The 24,345-nt window shown below is 44.0% G+C and overlaps 1 protein-coding gene across 11 annotated transcripts in view; it reads left to right on the top strand.

The window, feature by feature from the left end:
* The window catches only part of esrrb (estrogen-related receptor beta), a 43,344-nt gene that overhangs the window by 9,310 nt on the left and 9,689 nt on the right, over positions 1 to 24,345 (top strand). For 8 of the 11 annotated variants that reach the window (XM_047611864.1, XM_047611863.1, XM_047611867.1 and 5 more), the window contains 4 exons: positions 6,397 to 6,806; positions 12,419 to 12,544; positions 18,205 to 18,390; positions 18,797 to 18,958. In XM_047611864.1, coding sequence (XP_047467820.1) covers positions 6,410 to 6,806; positions 12,419 to 12,544; positions 18,205 to 18,390; positions 18,797 to 18,958 — 871 coding nt within the window. In that variant the 5' untranslated portion in view covers positions 6,397 to 6,409. The remainder of the gene's footprint in view (positions 1 to 6,396; positions 6,807 to 12,418; positions 12,545 to 18,204; positions 18,391 to 18,796; positions 18,959 to 24,345) is intronic. The other 3 variants (XM_047611859.1, XM_047611861.1, XM_047611862.1) reach the window with 3 other exon arrangements.

Here is a 24,345-nt window from a genome sequence, read left to right as displayed (position 1 = left end):
TACATCGATTCATTTTGGATCTGTTTGAACTGCGCTCTTCAAGCTACAATTTTAAAGGGAAAAATCCAGTTACATTTTTAACTCGACGCACATTTTTATTCCACATATGTGCCGTGATTACACAGTGACCGTTCGCCCTATACAAACATTTACACATGTGATTGTGTTTAAATCACTCCCTAAACCTCCTAATCTTGGCCTCTTCATTTCGCCTTGTACGTTTGTGTGCACGCGGACACGTGCTTGCGTGAATGTTTGTCTGTTTATATTTGGCTCTTTCTCTGATGAAGAGGATAATTTATGGCGGAGGCAGGCTTCGCTCTTTGTTTCAGGCAGGTAGAGTTTCCCCCTAAACAAGGACAGCCCATCAGAAGAAGATTAATGAAGTAATTTCATGCATGGCTCTATGCCTCCGTCCCCCTGTACGCACAGTGACTGTGTCTAAACCTGTGATTTACATTGGACTGTGTTAAATAGCCTCAACCCTTTATAATAATATTTCTTTCTGTTTGTGACTCAAACGCACACACGCGCTACACAATCAGGAAAAGCCTTAATTTTTCTGATAAAATACTTTGATTTTGCTTCACTTATAGATTGTCCATCAAATATCTACTGACAGGAATAACATGCACTTATATACAATATATATGCTAAAGTTTTCATTGTTCATATTTTATAATTTTACCTCGTTATTTTTTTACCGTAACCTACATTAAAGGTGTGCTGTGTTTTTTGTCTGCTGGCCTTTAAAGCCTTTCTATCCATTATTTTTGTTTTTTTATAGTTATTGTGGATAGGTCATGGTAATATATTTCTGTTTTTTTTTTTTTTGTGATCTGTGTAACTGAGGAGGACGGCTGAACTAAAAAAGTTAGTTTTACCAAAAAGCAGCAACTAGAGAATTTATATCCATGTAATACTTCTTTCAATTTTTAAACAATAATTTTATGATAAAGCGTTAAATCGTCAAGTTAGTTTAGAGCTAAAACATGTGAAATAAAAGGAGAGTCCACCTGTGTCTCAGCATAGCGGGAGAATGTGATATTGGCCGCAGTGTATCAGTAACGTATCACACAACACCGGGTTGTGTCTGATGTCATTACCCACACCAGTTTTCTTGTGACACGCTTAGAAAGGAAACCGTCTTTAAGGGTAATTTTTTTTTTTGCCAGTGGACTATAATTACTTTTTGTAGTTATCAAGAACCATTGTAAATTTATGTTGTTAAATTATACCATGACTGTGCCACATAATGGATGTAATGAAAACTAATCTTTTCTAATGAAAAAGGCAGAATTAGAAATTTGATCCCAAATGTACGGCACGACAGGCTGGAATTGTCCCTGAACTTCTTTTTAACATACAGTATGATGAGCTGTCCAATTCTACCGAGAGCTTTTCCATTGGGTCTGCATAGAAGATGGTTAACTCCTTGTTCTCCGTCGTTGGAAGTTTAGACGATGGGCGGCTCTCTCACTTCCCCCACTGACAGTAGCTCTATCATTAGCCAGTTGCTTCCCTCAACATCCTGAAATCAGCCCCTTATAAGAACTAGATCTGCCCAGTGCGGCCCAGACAGTTTACGTCAGACAAACAGCAGCGCCTGTATCACAAGAGGCCCTGTCTTTCCTGCCAGCAGCATCTCTGGAACAGGAAGGAGCGGGAGGGGGGGATCAATAGATGTGATCTGCTTCTTGGCCGGCTCTGTCTTGTGGTGCCGCTGGAGCATGGGGCTCATGTTGTCGTAGTGGAGTGAGCTCATGGCTTTATAAAGACTACAGTAACATCGCTGTGAAGCAGCTAAATATAATCCTCTGCTGCAGACTGAAAAAAAAAAAAAAAACTTAATTGCCCAGGCCACAGAGCAACATGGTCCCCCCAAGTGGTAACCCTGCACTAGCCCCCAGCCTACGACTATTGATCCCCCCCCCCCCTCCATTGGTACGATAAACACTGCTTTATCTGTCTCTTCTCCTTCTTTCCCTCATGTATCTCGTTGCTTACTTTCTCTTTTCCCCTTTTTCTGTCTCCTCAACTTCCCTTTTGTTTGCCTCTACAAATCCGCACATCATAAATCTCTGTCTGGCATATCTGGTAATAAAGAGGCCCCTCCCATGTCTTCGGGTCCACCCCCTCTGCTCGGCCCCCTCTCTCTGCCAGAGCAGGACTAATGAATGAGAAACTCCAAAATTAGGGGCCTCTCCCTCACAGATTAGAATGGGTCTCTATGGAGTGCCGGGCTTTCCTCCAACCAAACCACAGCCGTCAACCACCCCCTCCACCCCCACATCGTTCATATTCTGTCTGCAGCGCAAACACACTCTCAGAGATATGAGTATATATACACACACTTATGCGCATTGCCCCAAGAGTCTCTGGCCCCTGATTCCCCGGACAGTCATTAACCTGGAACCAGTTAGATAGACGGGGCACTCTATAATTCAGCTAAGTGTGTTTTGGAATAACCATTCCCTTCTTTTATCCCAAGGGCCACACCAACCCCTCCTTGAGCCTTTTTCATTTACATTTCCCCTGTGAAAAGACACACCGAGCACCCTCGGTGGCATACAAACTTATGTATAAGCGATATGTATTTCAGTGACTTCCGTGGGGGTTGTGTAGATTTTGACCACGGTCTCCGCTCTCCCAAAAATGAGTCCGTGACTGTGTGTGTCGGAGCGCTAAAAGATGCCAGTGGCCCCTGGAGGAGGGGTCAGCGTGGCAGCTGCCACCGGGTTCTGGCTGCGGTGGAGAGGCTGAGCTGGGCTGAGAGGAGGTCTGTCAGGAGCTAATTGAGTTCGTCGTACCAGCGCTGACTCTGGGGCCAGTGGCTTATCAGGCCACATCGCCTGGGGGCCTCGAGACAGATCTGCCCATACTGGGGCATCTGATATCAACATCACCCTGCCTTCAGATGTCAACCCCCACCACCATCTCTTTCCCCTTCACTTACCCAGTCTGATCAGGTAGCAGAGATGTGACACTCTGGGATGAGGTGAGCTAATGTTATAAAATGGTGTTTTGGGTATCTGGTGGCCTTGAGAGTATAAAGGACATCAGGAATTTACTCATTGTTGAGCAGACTCTTTAGCACCATTTTGTCCGGTATTCTTGTAATTTGTGTGGGAAACAGGGAGAGCGATATAGTCCCTCAAAGAACAGAAGATGTGGGTATCCTCCTGAAGCAGGCTGGTAGCTCTCAGCAGCAACGCTTACAAATTGGCTCAATTAGATGCTGAATGTTCTGCGCTCTTCCAACTTTGACATGCACTGTTCTGAATTTTGCTTGCAGGCAAGGGAAATGTTGAGACGTGGGGAATGCGAGCTCCGCGGTTCTCCTCTCGGAAGTCGAGGAACAGTGAGCGCGAGACAAGCTGCCAGATCATTAGGCCGGCTAATCCTGGTCACAGCAGCACCAGTGGAATGATATTAGGGATCTGAAATGCTGTTAGGAGGGCCAGGTGGAATCAGATTAAAACCAAACTGCGTAGTGTGCGTTTGCGAGCCCATAACCTACTACTCAGCATGAATTTTGATCGGTACAAAGGGAACAAAAGGAGGAGGAACAGAGAGAGAAAAAGAGAGAAGGGGAGATACTGTGTCTTAGGCGAGTGCTGCTCCTTTGGGCAGCCAGGCAGCAGAATTTGAAAAAGCTCTTACCTTGAGGAAGGAAGGGACAACTATAGATTTTACAGCATCAAGTCTCAGATAGTTCAGCAGACCCTTTCCTGTCTGCTCTGTCTGTGTAGCACATAAGCTAATTAGCACCTGCCCCACATATTGAATTATTTATTAGGACCATTGCTGCTGTCAAACTATTTAATGTTCATAATTCATTTTCTCATACAGTTGTATTTATAGATTTAAATTGGACCTGTCCCACGAGAGATTACGAATATTTATAGAAATATTTTAGAGTGTTTGATTAATACACCAGGTTCAAGTGGTTAGTATTCCCTCAGTATCATTAATCAATATATGCAGGCTTGTTAAAAACATAAGCATAGCAGTGGTATAATGTGTCATAGCAGAATGAGTTAAGGGGATTCTAGCCAGCACATTTATTATAAATGACCACATTGAGCTGGAGGGGAAACAGTTAAGACACTTATGCAATTATGCTAAGTGTCACCCTGAAGGTGGCCTTTGAACCAGGGTTAAGCTTACTCTGAATTTGTGAAATAAAAGCTAAATGGAGCCATCTCGTGCTCCTACGTTTTAATATATAGCCTTTAATAAGCCAAGTGCAGGTGCCCTATCACACAGGTGCACATATTCATCTGAAACAGAGAACATAAAGCAGATGAACACAGAGCCGTGCATTAATTTATGGGGATGCAATCTGCATTCATTATCAAGAGCAGCAAGTTCTATTTCAGAAGGTCTTGAAAAAGATTCAATTCCTTTTTCTCAAGGGCATTTAAGAGTAAAATTTTAAATAATAAATCTGAACAACTGCTCACAGCGGGGCTGCTAATGTTCAAACTAAGCATTGTTTAAACTTTAAGCATTATTTTTACCAGAACCGTCGCTGTTTCATATCGTGAAGGTTTTATATTGCAAGAATTCCAGGAGTGCTCAGGCAAAGGGCTTATTCCACAAGGTCAACTGTTTTAACAGGGGGCATTTTTTATTATTTATTTTAGCAGTTAACCTTTTTGCGAATTTCCAGAAGTGGTAGGCACCTGGAGCTCCAATGAATATACATGACAGCAGGGAGGGGAAACCCGGGAATGAGATTTAATTTGACACGCTGACCTCCATCTCCACGGGCCCAGGAAGCCAGGGTGAGAAAATAAGGTTGACCCACTAACCCCTGGGCCTGAACCCCTCCGTCACCCATCCTCACAATTAAATCAGCCTCAGAGAGCAAGAAGCAGTCCGGCCAACCAATAGGGGACCCTGCAGCAGAGGCCTTGCGCTTCCTGTTTCCTCTGAAGAGCTCTGAGACGGACAGTTATTGTCCAATCAGAAAGATTGAGACCAGTAGGAAATGTCCGCCTCTCCCTGAGCTGATGGTAAACTGACATGTCAAATATGTAAACATTACCATTAGTTGGCAATATGCTAATGGAACTAATGTGCTAGAGCACAACTTGGGCTGTCGAGCTGCCACTCACTGTGAACCTCTCTCCCTGAATTTGCATAAGCCATGTAAGGCTCAATTTTGTTAATGCAAGCAAGTGCAGGTGACCTTTCACCCCTGCCATAGTACCTAATGCAAAAGGCTGCGCGTGTGTGTTAGCGTGTGACCTCGCCTTGACCCTGAGAGGTTACGACGTCTACTCGGCATCCCCAATACACTGAGGTTTTCATCTCTTCCACCGCTTCACCTCTTCACTTCGCTCTGTCTGCACACGGAAATGAGTCGAGCACGTCCAGGCTAAGTTTTTTCCTCCGTCGTTCTCTCGGTGCGATTTCAAGCTAAAGGTTATAGAGCGGGACTGAAATAGATTTATATGGACAAGGAAGGCTTTAGAGTGCATTTTGTGGCCACAGCCAAAAGGCTGCACTTTAGTCTGCACACGTTACAGCATCAGATTGCATGTACTCCAAAATACAGTTATTAGGCAGACAGTGAAAAAGTCAATATCTTGCCATCATGTTTCCTTTTGGTTGACTGCTGACTCAAGGAGACAGGCCAAGGTCCACCATGCTCTCTAAACTATGGAGGAGCCCCCATCTTGATGTGCTCTCTGTGTGTGTGTGTGTGTGTGTGTGTGTGTGTGTGTGTGTGTGTGTGTGTGTGTGTGCGCATACACACTTGCGTGCTAAGTTATTTGAGTGCCTTTTCCCTATTTCTGTCCCTCTGCCACTCTTTTTCTTTCACTTTCCTCCTGTCTGCGTGATTGCGCGGGGATGTGGGCAACTGGATGCATGTGTTGTAGTTGTGCGTATTTGTATTCTGAAGCACTTTTGCAGCTGCCATAATGTGTGTGGCTAATGAAATCCTTGATTTATAGGGCTGTTCAGACACACTGTTAGAGAATAGACAATTGGAAAAACATTAAAGAGCAAACACATGACTGTGGTAGACTTAATTATTAAATATCTCATCTCCCATCCTTTCTGCCTCCTAGTCTATATCTAGAAATTGCGTGTTTGCATAAATGGACATTTTTCATTGTAAAGCATTTGAAAGTGGACAGTTTTTCTACTTTGCAGTTGTAAATAATATGTAAAGACTAATTTTTTAGTAATTAAATTAATCCATTTTAAATTAAAAATGTATGTTATAATTGTTACAAGTTGCCACATAATAATTGGATAATATTTTGCTGTTTAGAAACCGCCACTCCGCTGATTAATGACCTCTGCTAATCATCTTCATCTTCTCCTCCTCCCTTTCCCATCAACCTCCCTCCTCCCCCTCACCCCCCCCACCTCACCCAGGCTGCTGAATAGAATGGCTGCTGATGACCGGCATCTACCCTCCAGCTGCGGGTCCTACATCAAGACGGAGCCATCCAGTCCCTCTTCGGTCATCGACACAGTCAGCCACCACAGCCCCAGCGGCAACTCAGACGCCAGCGGTGGCTATGTCAGCGCCATGAACAGCCACTCGAACGGCCTGGACTCTCCCCCTATGTTCACTCCCAGCGGCCTCGGGGCTGGCACCTGCCGCAAGCGCTATGACGACTGCTCCAGCACCATCATGGAGGACTCATCCATAAAGTGCGAATACATGTTGAACTCCCTCCCCAAGAGGCTGTGCCTGGTCTGTGGAGATATAGCCTCGGGGTATCACTATGGGGTGGCCTCTTGTGAGGCCTGCAAAGCCTTTTTTAAAAGGACAATACAAGGTATTTTTCTCCTTTCACCTGCCCTTGGCAAACACTCACTGCAAGTTATTTCATCCCATGTCGCCGCGTCACTAAACACTAAAAACATCCTCCGTACACGACACCTTTGACCTCGCAACAACACTGAAACATACTTAGTCTGAACAGTTCACTACGTAAAAAAAAAAAAATCACTGAAGTGTGCAAGATGTTTTCTCTTTCTCCTGAGACCAGAAGCCTCCAGAAAAAAAAATCTTTCTGTAATTTGTCAAAATGTGAATCGCGTAACTGCTATAGGATTAAATGAAAACATGCAAATTTCTAATAACATGTTTATATTTATTTAAATAAAAGCAGAAAAATATTCTGATATGCAGCAAACAACCAGTGTGATTATGATGCCGTCATCTGTCACGGTTGGTGGAGTGTGGTGGACACGACATCATCTCTCAGAGGTCAGATTTGGTTGAGTGTAGGGGCTGTTTGCCCAGATGCCTTGGGGGGCTCAGAGAACATACTTTATTATTCTTGTGTGTGTGCACACTGGGGACTAGGGTGCGCTTGGCTATCTGCAAGGCATGATGTATCACAGCTTCTCATTAGAGAGGCAATGAAAGGCCCCCCACTGTGAAACTGCGCGCTCTGCTCCAGATTAATCAGGAGGGTGAAGATATTGTTGAGCCTGGAAAAAGAAATCTGCACAACAGGCACAGCTGCCCAGGACTAAGCTCTGGCTGCTTAGCAGAGGAATAAATACAGTTGATAAACAAGAAAATAAGGAAACGAGCCAAATGGTTTGGGAATTTTAAAATGAGATGATAGAAATTTGAAGAAAAATAAGAATTTGATTTTGGCTAAAGGTTTATTCCATCTTTTATGCATTACTTTCATAAAGTTTTGATGAGCAAATGAGTCCAGCCATTACATGGGCAGCAGGCTGTCTGTCTTGATGCTAGGTGTTGATTTTGGACCTTACAGCCCTATCAGCTTTAGACAGTCTATGTACCTTTTGCAGGCAAACAAAAGCATTAGGCCAAATCCTCCTGTTTACCCATGCTGCCATCAGCAATCCTGTCTGTTGACAAAAGATGAACATTTTCTCTCAAGTAACATAACCAGGCTTTTGTCCCGTCACTAAAAGTACACTGACGGCATCACAATGGAAAAGAAAAGAGGCATGAGGAAAGAAAGAGACATCTTAAGTGGAGCAATGGCCCAAACAATTAAGAGCAAGGTACACAGGAAAAAAAAATTGAAAGCTGCTCTTTTTCCCCCCTCACTCTGCATTGTCGATTTGAAATCCCTCTCTTTCTCTTCTTGGAGGGCTGCCTGTAATGGAGCTAATCTGCCGTCGTTTGTCCGAGCCACAGGAGTTTTGTCAATAACAATCAGCGTTTGGAAAGTGTAATTAAGGCCGAGGCTTTTCATTAGGAAGAAGGGAGGGGGCCGTCTCCAGGGACGGGCATGCCAATTAGAAACTCAGGCACGCGTCGCCGGGTAATTTCAGGGAAAGGAGGGGAAAAAAACCCAGGACTTCTTTAGATTGGAGAGGGACCCTGCTGCTCTTTCAGAGGAGAGGAGAAGAGGCTTAATGGCATAATAATCAGACAGGGGTCCCGGGCAGAGGAGGCAGGAGGACAGAGAGACTTTTTGGGGGGGAGGTGAAAGACAGCATTTCCTTCCGAAATGATAAAAGAAACACACGCAGGATTGCTGGAGGAAAATGGAGGCATTAAAACAGTGAGATGTAGAGCCCTTGAAAGAATGAGAGGGTGCCGTTGATGAGAACTGATTAATTAAAGGAATAACGAGGCAGTCAAGGGTGGAGTGTGAGACGGCCCTCTCTAATGAGAAGAAAACAAAGGAGCTGTCTTTCCCAACCCTTTATCACACTGTTCTATAACACTTAGGGCAAACACGCTAAGTTAATGTTAACTGTGTACGCGACAATTTCTTTATCACCTTGTGCTCACCTTGTGCATTTTTCTTGTGATACGACACCGTATTCTGCCGGCAAACATCTTGTTAAAGATATGTAATCTTTTTAAAATATATATTTATGAATGAGAGCACAAATGTACGCATCAATTCTCTGAGTACTCTCAGAATTATCTTCGAATCTGCTTCGCTTCCCCTCCGGCCGCTCCTCCTTCAGCGGATGCCCCTTCCTTTTCAACGAAAGCTGGTGGAAAATCCATCTTCTGTCACCTATTCGTTCACTGAAAAGCCCCTTGAACTCATACGTGGAGATAGTTGCATTAGTCAAGGCCAGACCCAAATTAACGTCAACCTGGATCTCCATCCATCCCAGAAATACCCCTGTTCTCATTGCTCCCTAATCACCCCCCTCTTCCTCTTCCCCTGCACCACACATGCCCCACCAATCAAAAACATAAATGTCTTATTGAACCGTGTTTTCTTCCCATTTTGAACCCAAGTGTAAAATTGCTTGAAAACCAACTGAACTCAGTGCCCCCCCTTTATATGAAGTAATAGACCTTGACAGTAAGCCTGTAAAAGTCAGTTTAGATTTTGATGAGAAATACCTGCCATTTTACTGTAATTTACTTACAAGACCTGACTTTCCCCTCTGTGCCCTGGCATGGGTCCTGAAAAGCCATAAAATAGATTGAGACAGATACTTATCAAGAGAAGAAGGAGGGAAATCTTTTTCTTCCCCTTCACTCTGTAATGTTATTGGTAACCATACCATAACCTCTCCAAAGACGGATAAACCCGAGCGTGGCCCCGGGGTCAAAGGCTTTCCCACCAGTGTGTTTCATTTTTGAAAGTGAAACTTACCATACTCCGCCAGCCAGTTATTATATGACATTAAAAACATGAACTCCTCCAGACTCACTCAGTTGAATTTACTGCGACCAACTTGCTTGTATTTCACAGCAGATAGAAGAAAAAAATGTTAAAACTTTGTATTCAATTTCTTTTAACACATTGTTAAATTTTAATTCATTTTAGTAGTTAGTTGTATTATCACTTAATTTAGTGAAGTTAGTTTTATTAAATTTAGACAAAATACTTCATTCACCTCTAAAGAAAGTGTAACACAACAGAGAAATTAAGGCAACTACAACATCAAAGAGACAAATACAGTAATAATATCTCAAAGAATTAATATTTAAATCTTTTTACCTATAAGTATGCAAATATATTTTTAACAGTTAATTTGTAACTAACCAGAATAATTAATAATTAAGAATAATCCAGTGTATGATATAAATAAAGAGTTTCACGTATTGTTGACTGAATACTAATTATATGTTTGTGTGTTTACATCAGATTAGCTGTGTAACCTTTTAAAACATTAGCAATTATAATATTAGAACATATATTTAAAGGTCTGCCATCAATTTAGGAATTATAGGAAATGCCAGACTGTTACACTTTCTGCACTTTGTATTTATATTTGTATAAAGGACTGTGACTGTAACATTAAGCTTTTTTTATATCCACATTACTAACAACAATAAGCCATAGGAGGTCAGAGTGTACTGTAAATTTAGATCAGCTAAGGAGGCATTAGGCACGTTATGAGGTGGGATTTGGGCGGGACCGTATGTATGCTGATACCGAAACACTCCCTGTGCTAAATATAAACCGAATGCAGAGATGAAAAATTGGTTAATCCATCCTTCACTCGGCACTGAGCTGTGACAAGCCCCATCTGACAGAACATCAGACGGACTGGGGGCTTGCTAGGACAGGTGGGCACGGTAGCGCTGCAGTGTGTTTGTTTTCGTTTCTGGAGTGTGTGCGATATCAAAGCGCTGTCGAAGCTGGCGACCAGGTGGAGTGTGCGCACGTGTCCCTGCCACCCCTTAGAAAGAGTAAGGAGAGGAGGGAAAAATAACCCTGTGAGCAACGTGGTCAACTGTGCTGGGTCAGGCCACGCAAACAAACCTGCTGCTACTGAACGTGCACATGTAGTGGCAATCAATTATAGTATAGACTATAATGATCATAATCTTTATATAAAAAGTGAATAAAATGCAAATTAAGAGATTTTCAATCAGAACCTTTTCTTTTTTTTTTTTTTTTTTTTTTTTTTACTTTTCATCAAAATTGCTGATTGGTTAGTGTAAAATGGATGCAAAGAAAAAAAAAAAACCCTGTAGAATTAACTCCTGTGCAGGGTGGCACTGATTGCCTCCACCCAGCTTATGGGAAATGGATAGGATTATTATGGTCTGGTTCTGCTATGACAACAGAGAAAACAGACCGAGGGAAGACAATCAGAGCTCATCAGCCGCTTCCCTCACACCTTTATTTACCCCAATCCCAAAGAGATGAGGAGAATTAGCATAATGATTTCTAACCCAGATATAAGGAGGAATTTCTAATTATTTATAACATCTTGGGACCCTCTACTTGATCTGTCCAATAATGTTAACATAATTGCATAAGTTGTCAAAGGGTGTTGGAGGGCTGGAGGAGGAACGCCGGCAGAATATTACGCAGCTTTCGGTACAGAAATGTGGAGTGAGGGTCAGAGCTACAGGATGTCGAGCTGCAATCCTAATGTGTTTGAATGTTTGTCCGTCAGGTAACACACATGAAAGAGAATGTGCCCTCAGTCTAGCGTCCCCTTCACCAGCATACTTAAATCTATTTCTAGCGGATGAGATATAAAAATATCCCTGAGAATTATAATGATTAAGTTAGGCATTATTTGACATGTGTTTCAGCACTGCACTGAAAAAGATATAAACAGTAGGTTAAAAGAAAAGTTTAGAGAAATATCAATGTCAAAAGCTTTAAAGCTAAAAGCCCACTCAGGATGAGAATAATTCAAATTCATATGCTTGAGGCAGCCATTACACTGAAACCCTTTATTGAAAACCCCCATATTCAGTAAAATGTAGGGACTCGGGCAGAAGCGGAGGAATTGCCTCACATATCCTGCCCTTTGTATTGCTAATGCTAGAGTAGAGCAGGGCCGGCTCTTTTATTGTGTAGCAATGAAACTCTTTTTCATTGCTTCGTCCTGGAATCAGACGCTACGGCTGAATAATGCATAAGGCCTCTTGCCTGTACGCTATGTAAATAGTCAACAATGGCAACAGTGGTAACAACAGGTTTGGGTCTGCAGGAGTATTATGTAAAGTGGTCAGGGCCAGCGTGTCTGGCTCTCCAGCCTGCTATTGAGGCACTGGCAGGCCCCTCTGAGCGCAGGGGGATATGGCCTGCGCCCGGGGCCCGGAGGGGACACGCACAGAATTAATGAGGCCAATTTAGTGTTGGACCAGTGTGGCATCTACTGAACGGTCCTGAAGGACTATTGTAGCTTTACCACCACCCCCAACCCCTGCCCTTTGCCCCTCGCCCCCACCTCCGCTCTCACCGTGGCCCCCAATGCTAAAAGGTACACCGGAGGACACCTGAGCCACCTGCAGACTACGGAAATAGATTCTAAAGAAATTCATATGATTAACAAGTGCCTCATTGACAAAAGATGATTTATTGTAGACCATCTGATAGCACAGAGAATACACACGGGTGTTTTCTACATCAGTACCAGTACCCAGCTATCATTACACTTTAACACAAGTGAATGTACGCTGCGTAGTGTTTTAATGTGTTTGCGCTAACCCGCTCTTCTTATCTCTTCTCCTCAGGTAACATAGAATACAGCTGTCCTGCCACAAATGAATGTGAGATCACAAAACGGAGACGCAAATCATGTCAGGCTTGTCGCTTCATGAAATGCCTCAAAGTGGGGATGCTCAAAGAAGGTAAGAAGAGTAAGAACATTTTTATTATTCTTACACACGCACACACACACACACACACACACACATATACATACAACAGTCGTGTTACATTTTGGTATAAACATGCACAAAAACAAAACTTAGGTGTATCTAGTCGATATTGGCAGAACACTTCGATATCACACATGTTCTCTTGTGATAGTTGTCAAGTCCCAGTTTGCCTCAGCTCACGGTGAGGGATGCATACAACTTGCTTGTCAACATAGTTCCCAGCCCCCTGTCCTCCCTCTACCTACACAGCAGTAAATAATGTGCAGTTGAGCTGGGGACAGAAATATGCTGAATAGGTTCATCCCACCGTCTGAGTAATAGAAATGTAACCATATTCCTCTTGGAAAGGCTCACGCCGGGTCCCTGAGCACACGCCCGCCACAGTCTCAGCTCTCCCCGGCATATTGATCCACTAAATGTTTTCCGAACATCTCAGCTCTCTTCCTGTGGATGGTTTTTTAAAGTCACGCCAGCAGGGAATTCAGTGACAATTAAACATGCTTCCGATGGATTTGTCTGGCTGGGTTTCTCTCCCCCTCCCTATCACTACTGACTGAGCCCCCTGAGAGCTCCAGCCCTGGCTGCTCTTCTAGGGGAGGCACCTGTCCTCCCGTACCCCGTTATGTTAGTGTCTCTCTTCCAGACTATTATCGCTGTCTCACTTGTTGGTTGCTCCAAAAAAGACAAATGAATAATAAAAGATCTGGCTTGTGGCTAACTGCTGGTGTCAACTTCTGACATATAGAATCTCTAATAAATAAAATTCTGTAAAAACTACCACCTTTAAATTCTCTGTCCAACTCTGGGAATTATATATTGCTCTTTTATTCCCCCTATTATTCTCCCATCAAAGAGAGGAATTTACAGATGCATACATATCCAGTCACCAGCTGAAGCCAGAGTCGTAGCCCGTATGGATCCCCACACAGTAACAGAATCCCCTGGACTGCATGCAGCCAGATAAAGCCTCAATGCCAGAAAGACAGAGTAATCGCATTACTATCTGATGAAAAATTTATGCCAATATATCATCTTGGAGAATAAGAGACTACAAAAATATGTAGCCTTGGCTATAAATGAATGACCGGTGTCGGGTCAGAGTAAAAAGAGTGTAAAAACTCAACTATGCAGACTTGGGCTAAGCCCGGGGTTCTAATGCACTCTTCTGTGTATTCAGCACATTCTCAGAATAAGAATGTCTCTCCTCTTCTACAGAGAGGCTGTCGTCACCACACTGCAGCTTTTGTCGTGGTTTGATTGTGCTGGAGTTATCGCAGATCCCTCTCAAACCGACTGATTTTCATCCCAATCAAAATTATTAAACGCTTTTGCCGTGATTAGCAGGGAGATGTGAGGCGCATTTTTGCCGCAGCTCTCTTTTGGGGCCTAGCGTCACCAAGACTTAGCAGAAGGAGAGTCACGTGGTGCGTGTCCACTGTAAGCTCTACGAGGCCGTCGGCTCAACGCCACGCTCAGGCTCAGGATGTGGAGATGGCCACTGCTCATATGACTGAGGTTGCCACTTACTTTCGTTACTGCAGAAAGGTCACATTGTGTCTCAATGGAAAATCACCTAATTATAACTTTACCGCTCCAACAAAGTGTGGCCCCACAAAAGAGACACGAGTTTAAATCCATCACTGTCTCTGCAGGTATAACAATGCTGGGAATGTTTTGAAGAAATGAATGTTACATGGTGTTTTTGTTTCTTTAAAATAAAGGTTCATATGGTGTCAGTATCTACCCATCACCCACACATGCCACTCTCTGCAAATATATATCTGAAAGTGTGATAAGATGTATAGGGATAATCTTTAAAGATAAGCAGTCAGATTACAGGAGGTTGTGTGTTGAGTAGCTTTACTGTCCCTTGACTGTATAAAGGAGGAAGTGATCAATAGAAGAATCAAATGTCGGGGGCAACAGGTTTTTCCCCCTGATCAATGGAAACGGATCAGAGCTTAAAGCAAGAGAGAAAACAAGATAGTATTGAGAGATTACATTGACATCATCTAGTGGAAGTTGCTCTTTGCACTGACTTCCCTTCTCTCTCGCTCACTCACACATAGATTCCTTCACATCCAGGGATGAACACAGCAAGTGCAGGAAAATACATGATATTTTTGAAAATATTTTTATCTGAACAAAGAAAATATTCTTTTCTTCCATCCTCACATTGTGTGATAATGTTGTGCGTGTGATGTCTTTACTGTAAGAGAACAGTGTGACAATAGTGAACACACGCTGAACAAAGGAGTAAGTGTGTCTGTACTGATATACAATCCACCTCTCATTGTTGGAAAACTGACATGTACAACAGCCACAATAGCCCGACTATAGTCGCATACACACAAACCACACTACACTCACACATATAGGTGCTTCGAAGAAGCAGTGATGGCAATAAATTAAGCAATAAGAGGCTTATGCTGTGGCACAACCTGACCTAAAATGTTTTACACTGCTGTAATTTAGACTTGAAAGAGTACTTTAAGTGGCATTTAGTCTTTTCAATTAGCAGTAGGAGCGAGGATGTCAGCTCACCGGGGATATTGTAGCTAACCTGTAAATGGAGTATGTGACGAGAGTGTCAGTATGGCAGCCTTAGGGGTCAGCAGATGAGGAGGGGGCAATGCGTGACAATTTTTCCGCTACCCTCGCTCATCATCACTCGTGATTAAAAATGCTGCAACACACTTACAAGCATGCAAAGCTGGCAACGGAGGCCCTTCGAAATAGTGCTGACGGCAGTTTAGCGGGGCGGCTTCCTTGAAAGGCAAGGTTCACCATGCCTTGCCATGTGGCCTTCTGATTTTCCCAGCTAAAATAGGGTCGGCCTAAGCCCCCCTTGGCATTGCCAACCATCCCAGACATCCTGACACTTTCCCCAGGGAGAGACACCCAGAACAGGTGAGGGACTCAAAATAAGGGCCCCTACCACGACCGGCCACACAAAGTGAGTGAAGACAGGCCCTTTTGTAGGAGTGTGCTTGGGAGAGGATTATTATTGTTTTTGGAGAGAAAGAAGAGCCCTAGGTCAGCTGGCCTCAGCCCCCACCTCACGGCCTGCGCTAATCCGTGCACAAATGCCAGCCGCCTTGGCCAAAAGCCCCCGCCCTGAGCACCCTCCTTTGAAGAGATGATACCCGAGCTCACCCTCTGCTACCCTCGCTGCACTGAGTAGTAGCCCATAAAACAGCGAGATGACTTTAGATGAGGTGGTACTCAACTCTCTTGTACATTTATAACACACCTACTGTTTACTCTGGAGGGAGCCCAAGAGACCAGCCAGAGTCAGACCACTTAAAGGGTCGGGTGCCACCAAAGGGACACATGAACCCCGCAAAGGCCCCTATAAAGTCCTGGCTATAATGCCCGACAGCATGAGTGAATGAATCTGTCTAGCTGCTCTAATCACTCTCTCTTCCTCTCTGCCTGTGTCTGGCCCTGTTGGACAGTAAAATGAGACAGGTTAGTGCCAAGCTTTAATTCCTGTCAGCATCTGTTAATTATGGCCAGGACTGTTCTAATTAAAAGAGGCACCCATCTACCTTCATAGCTGGCTTTATGCTGGCTGACACAGCCACATGACTCAACTGGCAGAAAGGAACAAGGAGAGCAGAAGCGTAGCCACCTGGCAGCAGTCAGGCTCAACGGGAGAGCCGGAAGAAACCGTAGAAAGTGGTGACATCACATTCGACAATGAGAGGAATTTTCCATGCCTTCAATAATATCATCCCAGCTGAAGTGGAAAATTTTTAAGTACTTAAACCCATGCGGTAGACTAAGGATATTAGGAGGCTAATCAACACCAAGATAATCTGTCATTTGATGTGATGCATGTAAAACTTGTCGTTGTGTATCTGTGCGCGCGTACAGGTAGATGCCGTCAGTTGGTTCCCTGGTTCTTGCTGGAAAGGATGAGGCTCTGTGGGGAATTGGGGGTAATTAGGTTAGTAGGTTGTCAGTGTCAGGAAATTGAAAGACAATCCTAATCAGATTTGTGTTTCTAGGGAATCAAATAATTTATATAAGTAGAAGAAATCTCTATTCTTCAGCTACATGATAATACAGTTTACTGGACCCCCCCATGCATTAATAATTGAGAGGGAAACGAGCCACAGCCGTGTAAGAAAATGGTAAAAAATCAAGGGGATGTTTTGCATAAATCTCTAAATTCCTCTTTGTTAAATGAAGGCCACTGCTTCTGTCTTACATCATCCCATTTTCCTTTCTCCCCTGTTCACCGAGCGACCTCCAATCACTGTGCATGGGACCCATCCAAACTCATCCTCTCCAAGAGCACTTGCTGATGGGCAAATTGTATTAGGCTCATTTGCAGTGGCCACACAATGCCCAGGTTTGACACCGTCCTCCCTGTTATAAAGTGATGAAATCATCAAGGAAGTGCTCTGGCTGCGGGTGTTGTTCGCTCAGAGGACGCTGGAAGCTGACAAATTAACTCCTCCTCCACCACAAGCATTTCATTGAGCCCTTTCTCATCCAACCTTTAGTATTAAATTTGTTTGGGGGTTACATTATGCATACAAGGTAAATTGAAGGGATTCTCCCTCTTGACAGGATTAAGATATCAGGTATATTTAGACTGTGCGGCAGCAGCGACGCGCTATTCCAAATGTGGGGATGCGGGATATAAATGTTTGCATACAATTACATTAAACAACCAAATACCTGCCCGGTGGTATCAAATGAATGGAACAGCTGAGATGAAATATGTTAACAAAATTAATAGAATAGAAGACATCCAAATGGAAACATTCTTATCAAATAATGAGATAATAAATAACTTATGTTATGATGAAGCCGGCTTGACATTTACAGTATCAGTGTGGAACCTGGCCCCCTAGGTGTGGCTGGGGGTGATAAGGCCTCAGTGCTACTCCAGTGAAAGAGGGGTGAAATAAGGGGCTTTTATGGGAAAGCAATCCCTAGTTATCTATCTGCGGTATGACAGTGGAGGCTTTCTACATTGTATGCGAGTTTGTGCCTTTGCTTGTACGCTGGTTAAGTTTCGGGACGTTGAAGAGACACACCTGAGCGCACACACACACGCACACACACACACACACAGAGGCGAGTAGCTGGCAGCTAATTAGTATGCAGGCTGCCTCACCCCAAAAGCTAAATAATTAGAGGGCCAGTCTGTGAGATCATTGACCCTGCGTTAAATATTCATATGTTTAGACCTGCTCTGGGCTCAGCTGTGTCACAGTAGACCAGCCAGGCATGGACCACATATGGGAAGGCAGCCGTGTTTCTGACACATCCGCACACACACACACACACACACACACACACTGGAATGCATGCTCGCACACACAGATGCACACTTATGCCACTATGCAGTCCATTTATATTGCTTATATACATATTAGAGACCGGCACCGCGGCTCACACTATTGCTTTTGCGCATGATCTAATACATAATATGTGTGGGTGTCATTTTAGTAAATCACCCAGTATTTTAGTTTTTTTTTTTGCACACACGTGTGTATTTATAACTGTAACACATTTTATTTAATGTTGTCTCCTGTGCATTTAATATCCATTAAACTCTATTCTGTAAAGAGACACTCTTCATCTTCATGTCCCTCCTGTGTTTTTTTTTTTTACCCCAGGAGTTCGTTTGGATCGCGTGCGAGGGGGCAGACAGAAGTACAAGCGGAGGTTGGACGCAGAAAACAACCCGTACCTGGGCTTGACGCTCCCCCCTCCCACCAAAAAGCCCCGTGAGTACTGCTCCGTCACTAGCCCATTGTCTCCCTCCTCCGTCGCCCCTCCTCCTCTGCCAGGCCGACAAGCAGGTAAAACTGAGGCAAAATTCTAGGCCAGACTCATGTTCCCCTGTCTCTGTCTCTGCCATGTTTGGACAGTTGAGAGTTCATTGGTCAGAAATATAGGCCATGTATTGTTCTGGTCAGAGCTGAATTATAATAAGTCTCTGAGCAGATGACCGATATTAAACAACGCCCTCAAGGACAAAAGTGTTTCTCTGTGGCATTTTTTCAACACATTTCACTCATACAAATTCAAGCTCCGTGTATTAGTTCCTGTAATAATAAAAGAAATGTGAAGGGGAGGTCACCATTCTGCTGTGTTTGTCATGTTTATCGTAGCTCTGCATCTTTGTGCCTCCCCAAGCTTTGCACTGAAATTACCTTTGCCCTCTGTTTTGTTTTGATGACCAACTCCTTCCTCCTGTATCCTCAGTCACAAAGATAGTGTCTCACCTGTTGGTGGCAGAGCCAGAGAAGATCTATGCCATGCCTGACCCCACCATGCCGGAGAGTGACATCAAGGCTTTGACTACGCTGTGCGACCTGGCTGACCGTGAGCTGGTGGTCATCATCGGCTGGGCTAAGCACATCCCAGGTATGGAAAGAAAAAGAGACAAATTTTGTCTCCCTTTCCCTTCTTCCTGCCTTGTCTTATTTTGAACAAATAAACATGCACACACACGTAGATAATTGCTTACACAGCCTCTGGGTGTGAGAAGGATTGAGGGGCTGCAAAATGGACATTACTGTGCAAGAGACAAATCAATAGAGTGCGTCCAAAATCCCTGCATTGAATGGAGAGGGGGACACAGACCCAGTGCCAATGTATGTTGTAATCACCGGGGAGATTTAGAGCAAAGTTGGGGACCTGCCCAATCAAACAAGACATCATATCACACACGTGCACACATGAATGCACACGCACACGCACGGCATTGAATTATTGATGGGCATAATCATGTTTCTTCCTTGGCCCATAGACGATGATAGACGAGGTGTTAGGTTATAAGAGGCTGTTAAATTAAGGATACATCACCTCACGTCAGCACAGATTTTGCTTCCTTCAAGAGTTTTCTCCTGATTTTGACAGAGAACATGTTGTTTAGCTGCTCTTTTTTTGCAGCCGAGGCAGATTCTCCTTGATCTTGCGCTTGACCCCCATAACTCTATAACATTAGAGTGCTGTAGGCACGGAGGGGTAACAAACTAAATGAATGTGTCCCTCAGCAGCAACTCCATAACCCCTTCTTTTCATCAGCATACCTTGGGCAGGCACACAGCTGTCAGCATGCAGGAAATGTGCGATATCATTATAACACTTGCACACACACACGCATGCATGTAGACATGTACATACTTTGCTCATGCACCAGTTAATTCTGAAGATAAATTTCAGTCCCTCTTCATAGATTTACTTATTTTCAGCAGAGCGAAGTGGACTCCTGCTGACCTCGGCCAGGTGCATTTTGTACTGAAAAGGTATTAGAGTACTTCTCAGAAGGAGGGGTATTAATCAGGTACAGATCTGATAGTAAGGAGATTAGAGATGGATATGCTCCCAGCCCCTGGCCTCAGCCCCGGTCCCTTACGCATCTAAACAGTTTGAATCACTCCGGCCATGCATGGTCAGCAGACTGAGAGTTTAACCAAGGAGCTTATTCAGGACTGGATCACAGCTGACCCGATAACACAGTATCATCGTTGTGACCCAAAAATTACTCCAGCGCCACAGACAGGCACAAAACAGACAGGCAAGACTGTTGAGAACAGACTGTAAGAGCCTGGAAGTGTCATTCACTACTGCAGACATACGTTCAGAAAGAGAAAAAAGAGCGTGTAACTGCACTTATGTGTATTTTTAGAGGCAGATTTGTGGCGTTTCTTCTTTAATCATACGCTTAAGAAATTATTTAATACTGACCGGTGTTGAAAAGGTTTTAGCCTACCTCCTGAGTTGCATCATCATTTTAATATGTGTACACACTAGCTCGGATTTTGTGAGTCACAGTGCTGAAGCGCTGTTAATCAGATTATACTAACACGTTTTGTACAGAGGATAGATTCATAATGTTAATGGGATTACAGGAGAGGAACATTCCAAATGTGTCAATAATGATCATTTAACCAAAAACCTGAGGCGGTAAGCCTGAGTGTCTGTTTGCTCTGTGAGCAAGTGTCTGGGACTGAGAGGCTAAAATAAACAATCTGCACTCGCTGAGAGATGATAGACTTTAATAGATTATTTAGATCTGGCTCTGTTTAAACAAACACACACACTTCTGCTTTGGTTTCGTATTGACTCAGTGTGAAATCACACATATTCTTAGATTATAAAAGACTTTCACTTGAGCTGAGTGCTTGGTCTGTGTCTGTCCCTGTGGTGGTGTCTGTATTAGGACAGTGGGTGTCCTCTGGCCATGAAATGGCTGCATAATTGAGTTGTACATGGCTGAACCTGATCAGAGACGGTTCACTGGTTGAGCGAGACTTCATGCACTAACACTCCATGCACCAACGGTACCCGAGGGCAGCCTACCATGCGCAGCTCCCACTATATTTCTTCCCCCTCCATCAACTACAGGACAAGAAAGGAAAGGGGCGGAAAAAAACTGCTGATTGTATTCTGATAGATTTTTGTGGCCTTGGGCAACGGCATTAAAAAGATTAACAGTTCATTATGAAGTAGACCACATTGATTAGGCCATTGGCAGATGGGCCAATAACTAAAGTCCAAATGTAACAATTTAAATGTCATGAAAATTGGCACTTACCTTGTCCCAATTGATTTTTAATTCCTCCTATTCTTAGCTAGCATTTAAAAGTGCGTTTCAAAAGTGGCATAATGTGGAGAAGAGTGGCCCTATTGAGTTTTAATGGGAGGACGACTGGAGGATAACAAAGCTGTATCATTAGTGCAGATGATATCTCTTACTGGGTCTAGTGTCGGCTTTGTTATCTCAGCCGTGAAAGGTCGGTTTACATACATGAAGTGCTTTTTAGGTGTTAAATAGTTTCTTCTGCGATTTTAGGCGAATAAGATTAAATAATGTTTAATCAATCCGCCTGGGCTGGTGTCACATTCTTTCGTACCGGACTGCAGCCTCTCCCTAATTCTGAATCTGCTTTTGATTAATTGATAATCACTGCAGAGCTTTCGGACACTAGTGTCCCTGCTCCAAATAGCACCATGAAGCAGAGTGTAACACGGCTGTTGCCCGAGGGGTGCAGGGTCATTAGGAGCAGTGTTAGGGGGATGTTGACAGATGGCTTGTTGCTCCAAAGGTGCTAACAACCTTTGACACACATAGCAGTCCACTGTCCACCGCTCCTGCCCCCCTTCCATCATGTAAAGTTGCATTTTACTCTGTCCAAAGAGGTTTAGGGAGATACTAAGTACACTGACAGCGTCTGTACTCTAAAATCTGTTTACCATCTTGACACTACTGCCTTATTCAGGAGTGACAGGATACTAGTGTGACCCCTGTAGCCCCGTGCCATGCCACTTCTTTTGCAGCCCACGGTGGGAGTGTCACGTGTTCGTATGTTAAAACTGGCATGCATGCTGTTTATACAAGAGGTGCTCATTGTTTGGTGTGTGCCAGCTCTCATTCTGGCTTCCCAGGCCTGCGTGTTTTCAGCTGGGAATTCTCTTAAGGCTAAAGGGCCAAGCAAACATTGGCTCTCAGTTGCTGCTGCTCTTTCGCCCCCACACAATAATAAAACATATTTCTGATCAGGTGTGTCACCACTTGAATTTAAAGGTTTTAAAGCATTTATAACGTATGTAGTTTATTTCCCAAGTCTGTTTAAGTAATTCATTTAACACTGATATAGTATTCAGTGCAACTAATTCACTTACTGCATTTTATGTGTGATAGATTCAGGCCAGGAGAACCTAATGAATCAGGCTTGTTAGCGTAGTTCTGTTCATCACCGGTGTTTTGGGAATATTCATCATCTGTGTTTTATTGGATTCCAGCTCATCAGATCTGCAATTGACAGACAACTGCTCCGCGTGATAGTTGTTAGCATGGAGGCGGCGATGTCGAAGAGAGATCGCGCCTCTTGTATGTTGTCGTGTTTGTGTCAGCTCAACCCTCCACCGTAATCACCCACCCTCCTCCAGCCCCCTCCGGGCTCCTGTTTTCTCTTTGCCATTAAATTGTGAAATCTACTTACTGTGTTGCCAGCCTGATCCCACTCAAGCTGCGTAATCTCCTTGTAATAGAGTGTGAATACTGCCCGGCAATAAATCAGCACCTCATCAGTGCACTTTATTAAATATAGACACCAACAGACAGCTCTTAGTATATTCAATTTACCCTCTGACGTAGGCTTCAACACAGGAGATAAAGATAGATTGAGCAATCAGGTGGATGCTGAGGCCTGAACCCAGGCAGGAGAGTGGAAGGAAGGCAGGGAGGTTGAGATGGGGGGTATATCGGAGGCAGACAGGCAGTCAGGGCTGCACGGAGTCAGGGAGGAGACATCTGCCAGGCAGGCGGGGGGATGGCTTTGTTTAGATATTATGACATATGAGCAGGAGCATGCAGCATTGCTATTACACGGGCACACATTTTTAACCAAGTTGAAGGATAGGAAATTTGTAAAAAAAAAAAAAAATCTAAAACCATAGCGTTGAATTTGGGTGGTGTTTTATATGTGGTGAAATCATTTATGCTAATGTACACTTTAAGTAATCGTCAGTAGAGCGCCATCCCTCATTAAGCAATGTTACTTGATGGCAGCGAAGATAAATTATGTGTAATTACAGCAATGATTAAAGCCTGATTCGTCCTCGTCTTTGGGGCTAAACTGCGACGTGTAAAGTCAGTATTGGACAGCGGGACTCTGGGGAGGGCTAAAAACTCCTCCGCTGGGGTCAGGGGGTCAAAGGGTGCAGATTAAAACAAGGGGATTACTGTATTTAACGTTCTTCAACCTCGTACCATTCACAGGCTGCTGGTCAAATCACCCATTCCCCAGCTACTTAAAATGGGATAATGGGCTGGTTATCACGTCGAAAGAAGCCAGATAGCCGACTGTCCTGAAAGAGAGCGCCGGAGCGATTCATTTTCAGTCATCAACCTCTTCTTCACCGAGTCAATTTAGATTGTATCCACATGATTTTGTTCAATATAAAAACAGATTCCGTGTCATCAAATCAGTGTCCAGGGAAAAGCTTGAAGCAAACTGAGCCGTTTGTGTTGTACATGTGGCTGGATTTCAGGTCAAATTATTTATGTCAAGCGCAGCAGTTTATTACCAAGCTGCTATTGATTGGATCCTCCTGACGCTGTCATGTAAATTCAAGAAGAATCATGGTCAGCAGCTGCAAGTCACACAAGCGCAGACACACACGGATCCACGCGCGTTCGCACCTTTACTGTATGAAACTGCTCGATGTACATCTTGTGCGTCACGCTGCCGCATTTGAAGAATCTATACAAAGCGCAGGTGCCTACATTTTCCCCTTGTCCTCTCTTCTTTAAACTGCCATCTGAAATAAAACCGCTTTGATTTAGAATAAGCTTATGGCAGCATGATCATTCAGCCCAGTTTGAGGTTATAAAAAAAAAAAAAAGACGTGCTGAACCTCTGGGGTCCTGTTAGGGGCAGTTTTACTCCAACTGGAGCCCGGAGAGCACTTGACTTGGCTGAGGTGAGATTGCCGCTGGGCAGAAGTCTTCAGGGCCTGCTTGTCCTTCTGATAGCTGGCCATGATAGATCAGCCCCTGTCCAGCCAGAATTACTCTCTTTCCTCCTTCTATCTCTCTCTTCCTTTTCCCTCATGCTTTGGTCCCCTTTTGCTCTCACTCTTTCTTATCTCCCTCCTCTCTGGCCCATATCTTCTCCTCTCTTTTTATTCCCCATTTCTCTACCTCTCTCTCCATCGCCATCTTTTTTCCTTTTCTCTCCCTCCTTCCTCCCCCTCCCTCCCTCTGTCTGCTCTGTTGTCTGATTGAGGGTGAGTTACGAGGG

Source organism: Mugil cephalus, chromosome 17 (genome assembly GCF_022458985.1).
Source record: "Mugil cephalus isolate CIBA_MC_2020 chromosome 17, CIBA_Mcephalus_1.1, whole genome shotgun sequence".
Classification (NCBI taxonomy): domain Eukaryota; kingdom Metazoa; phylum Chordata; class Actinopteri; order Mugiliformes; family Mugilidae; genus Mugil; species Mugil cephalus.
This window is presented reverse-complemented; position numbering and strand designations above follow the sequence as displayed.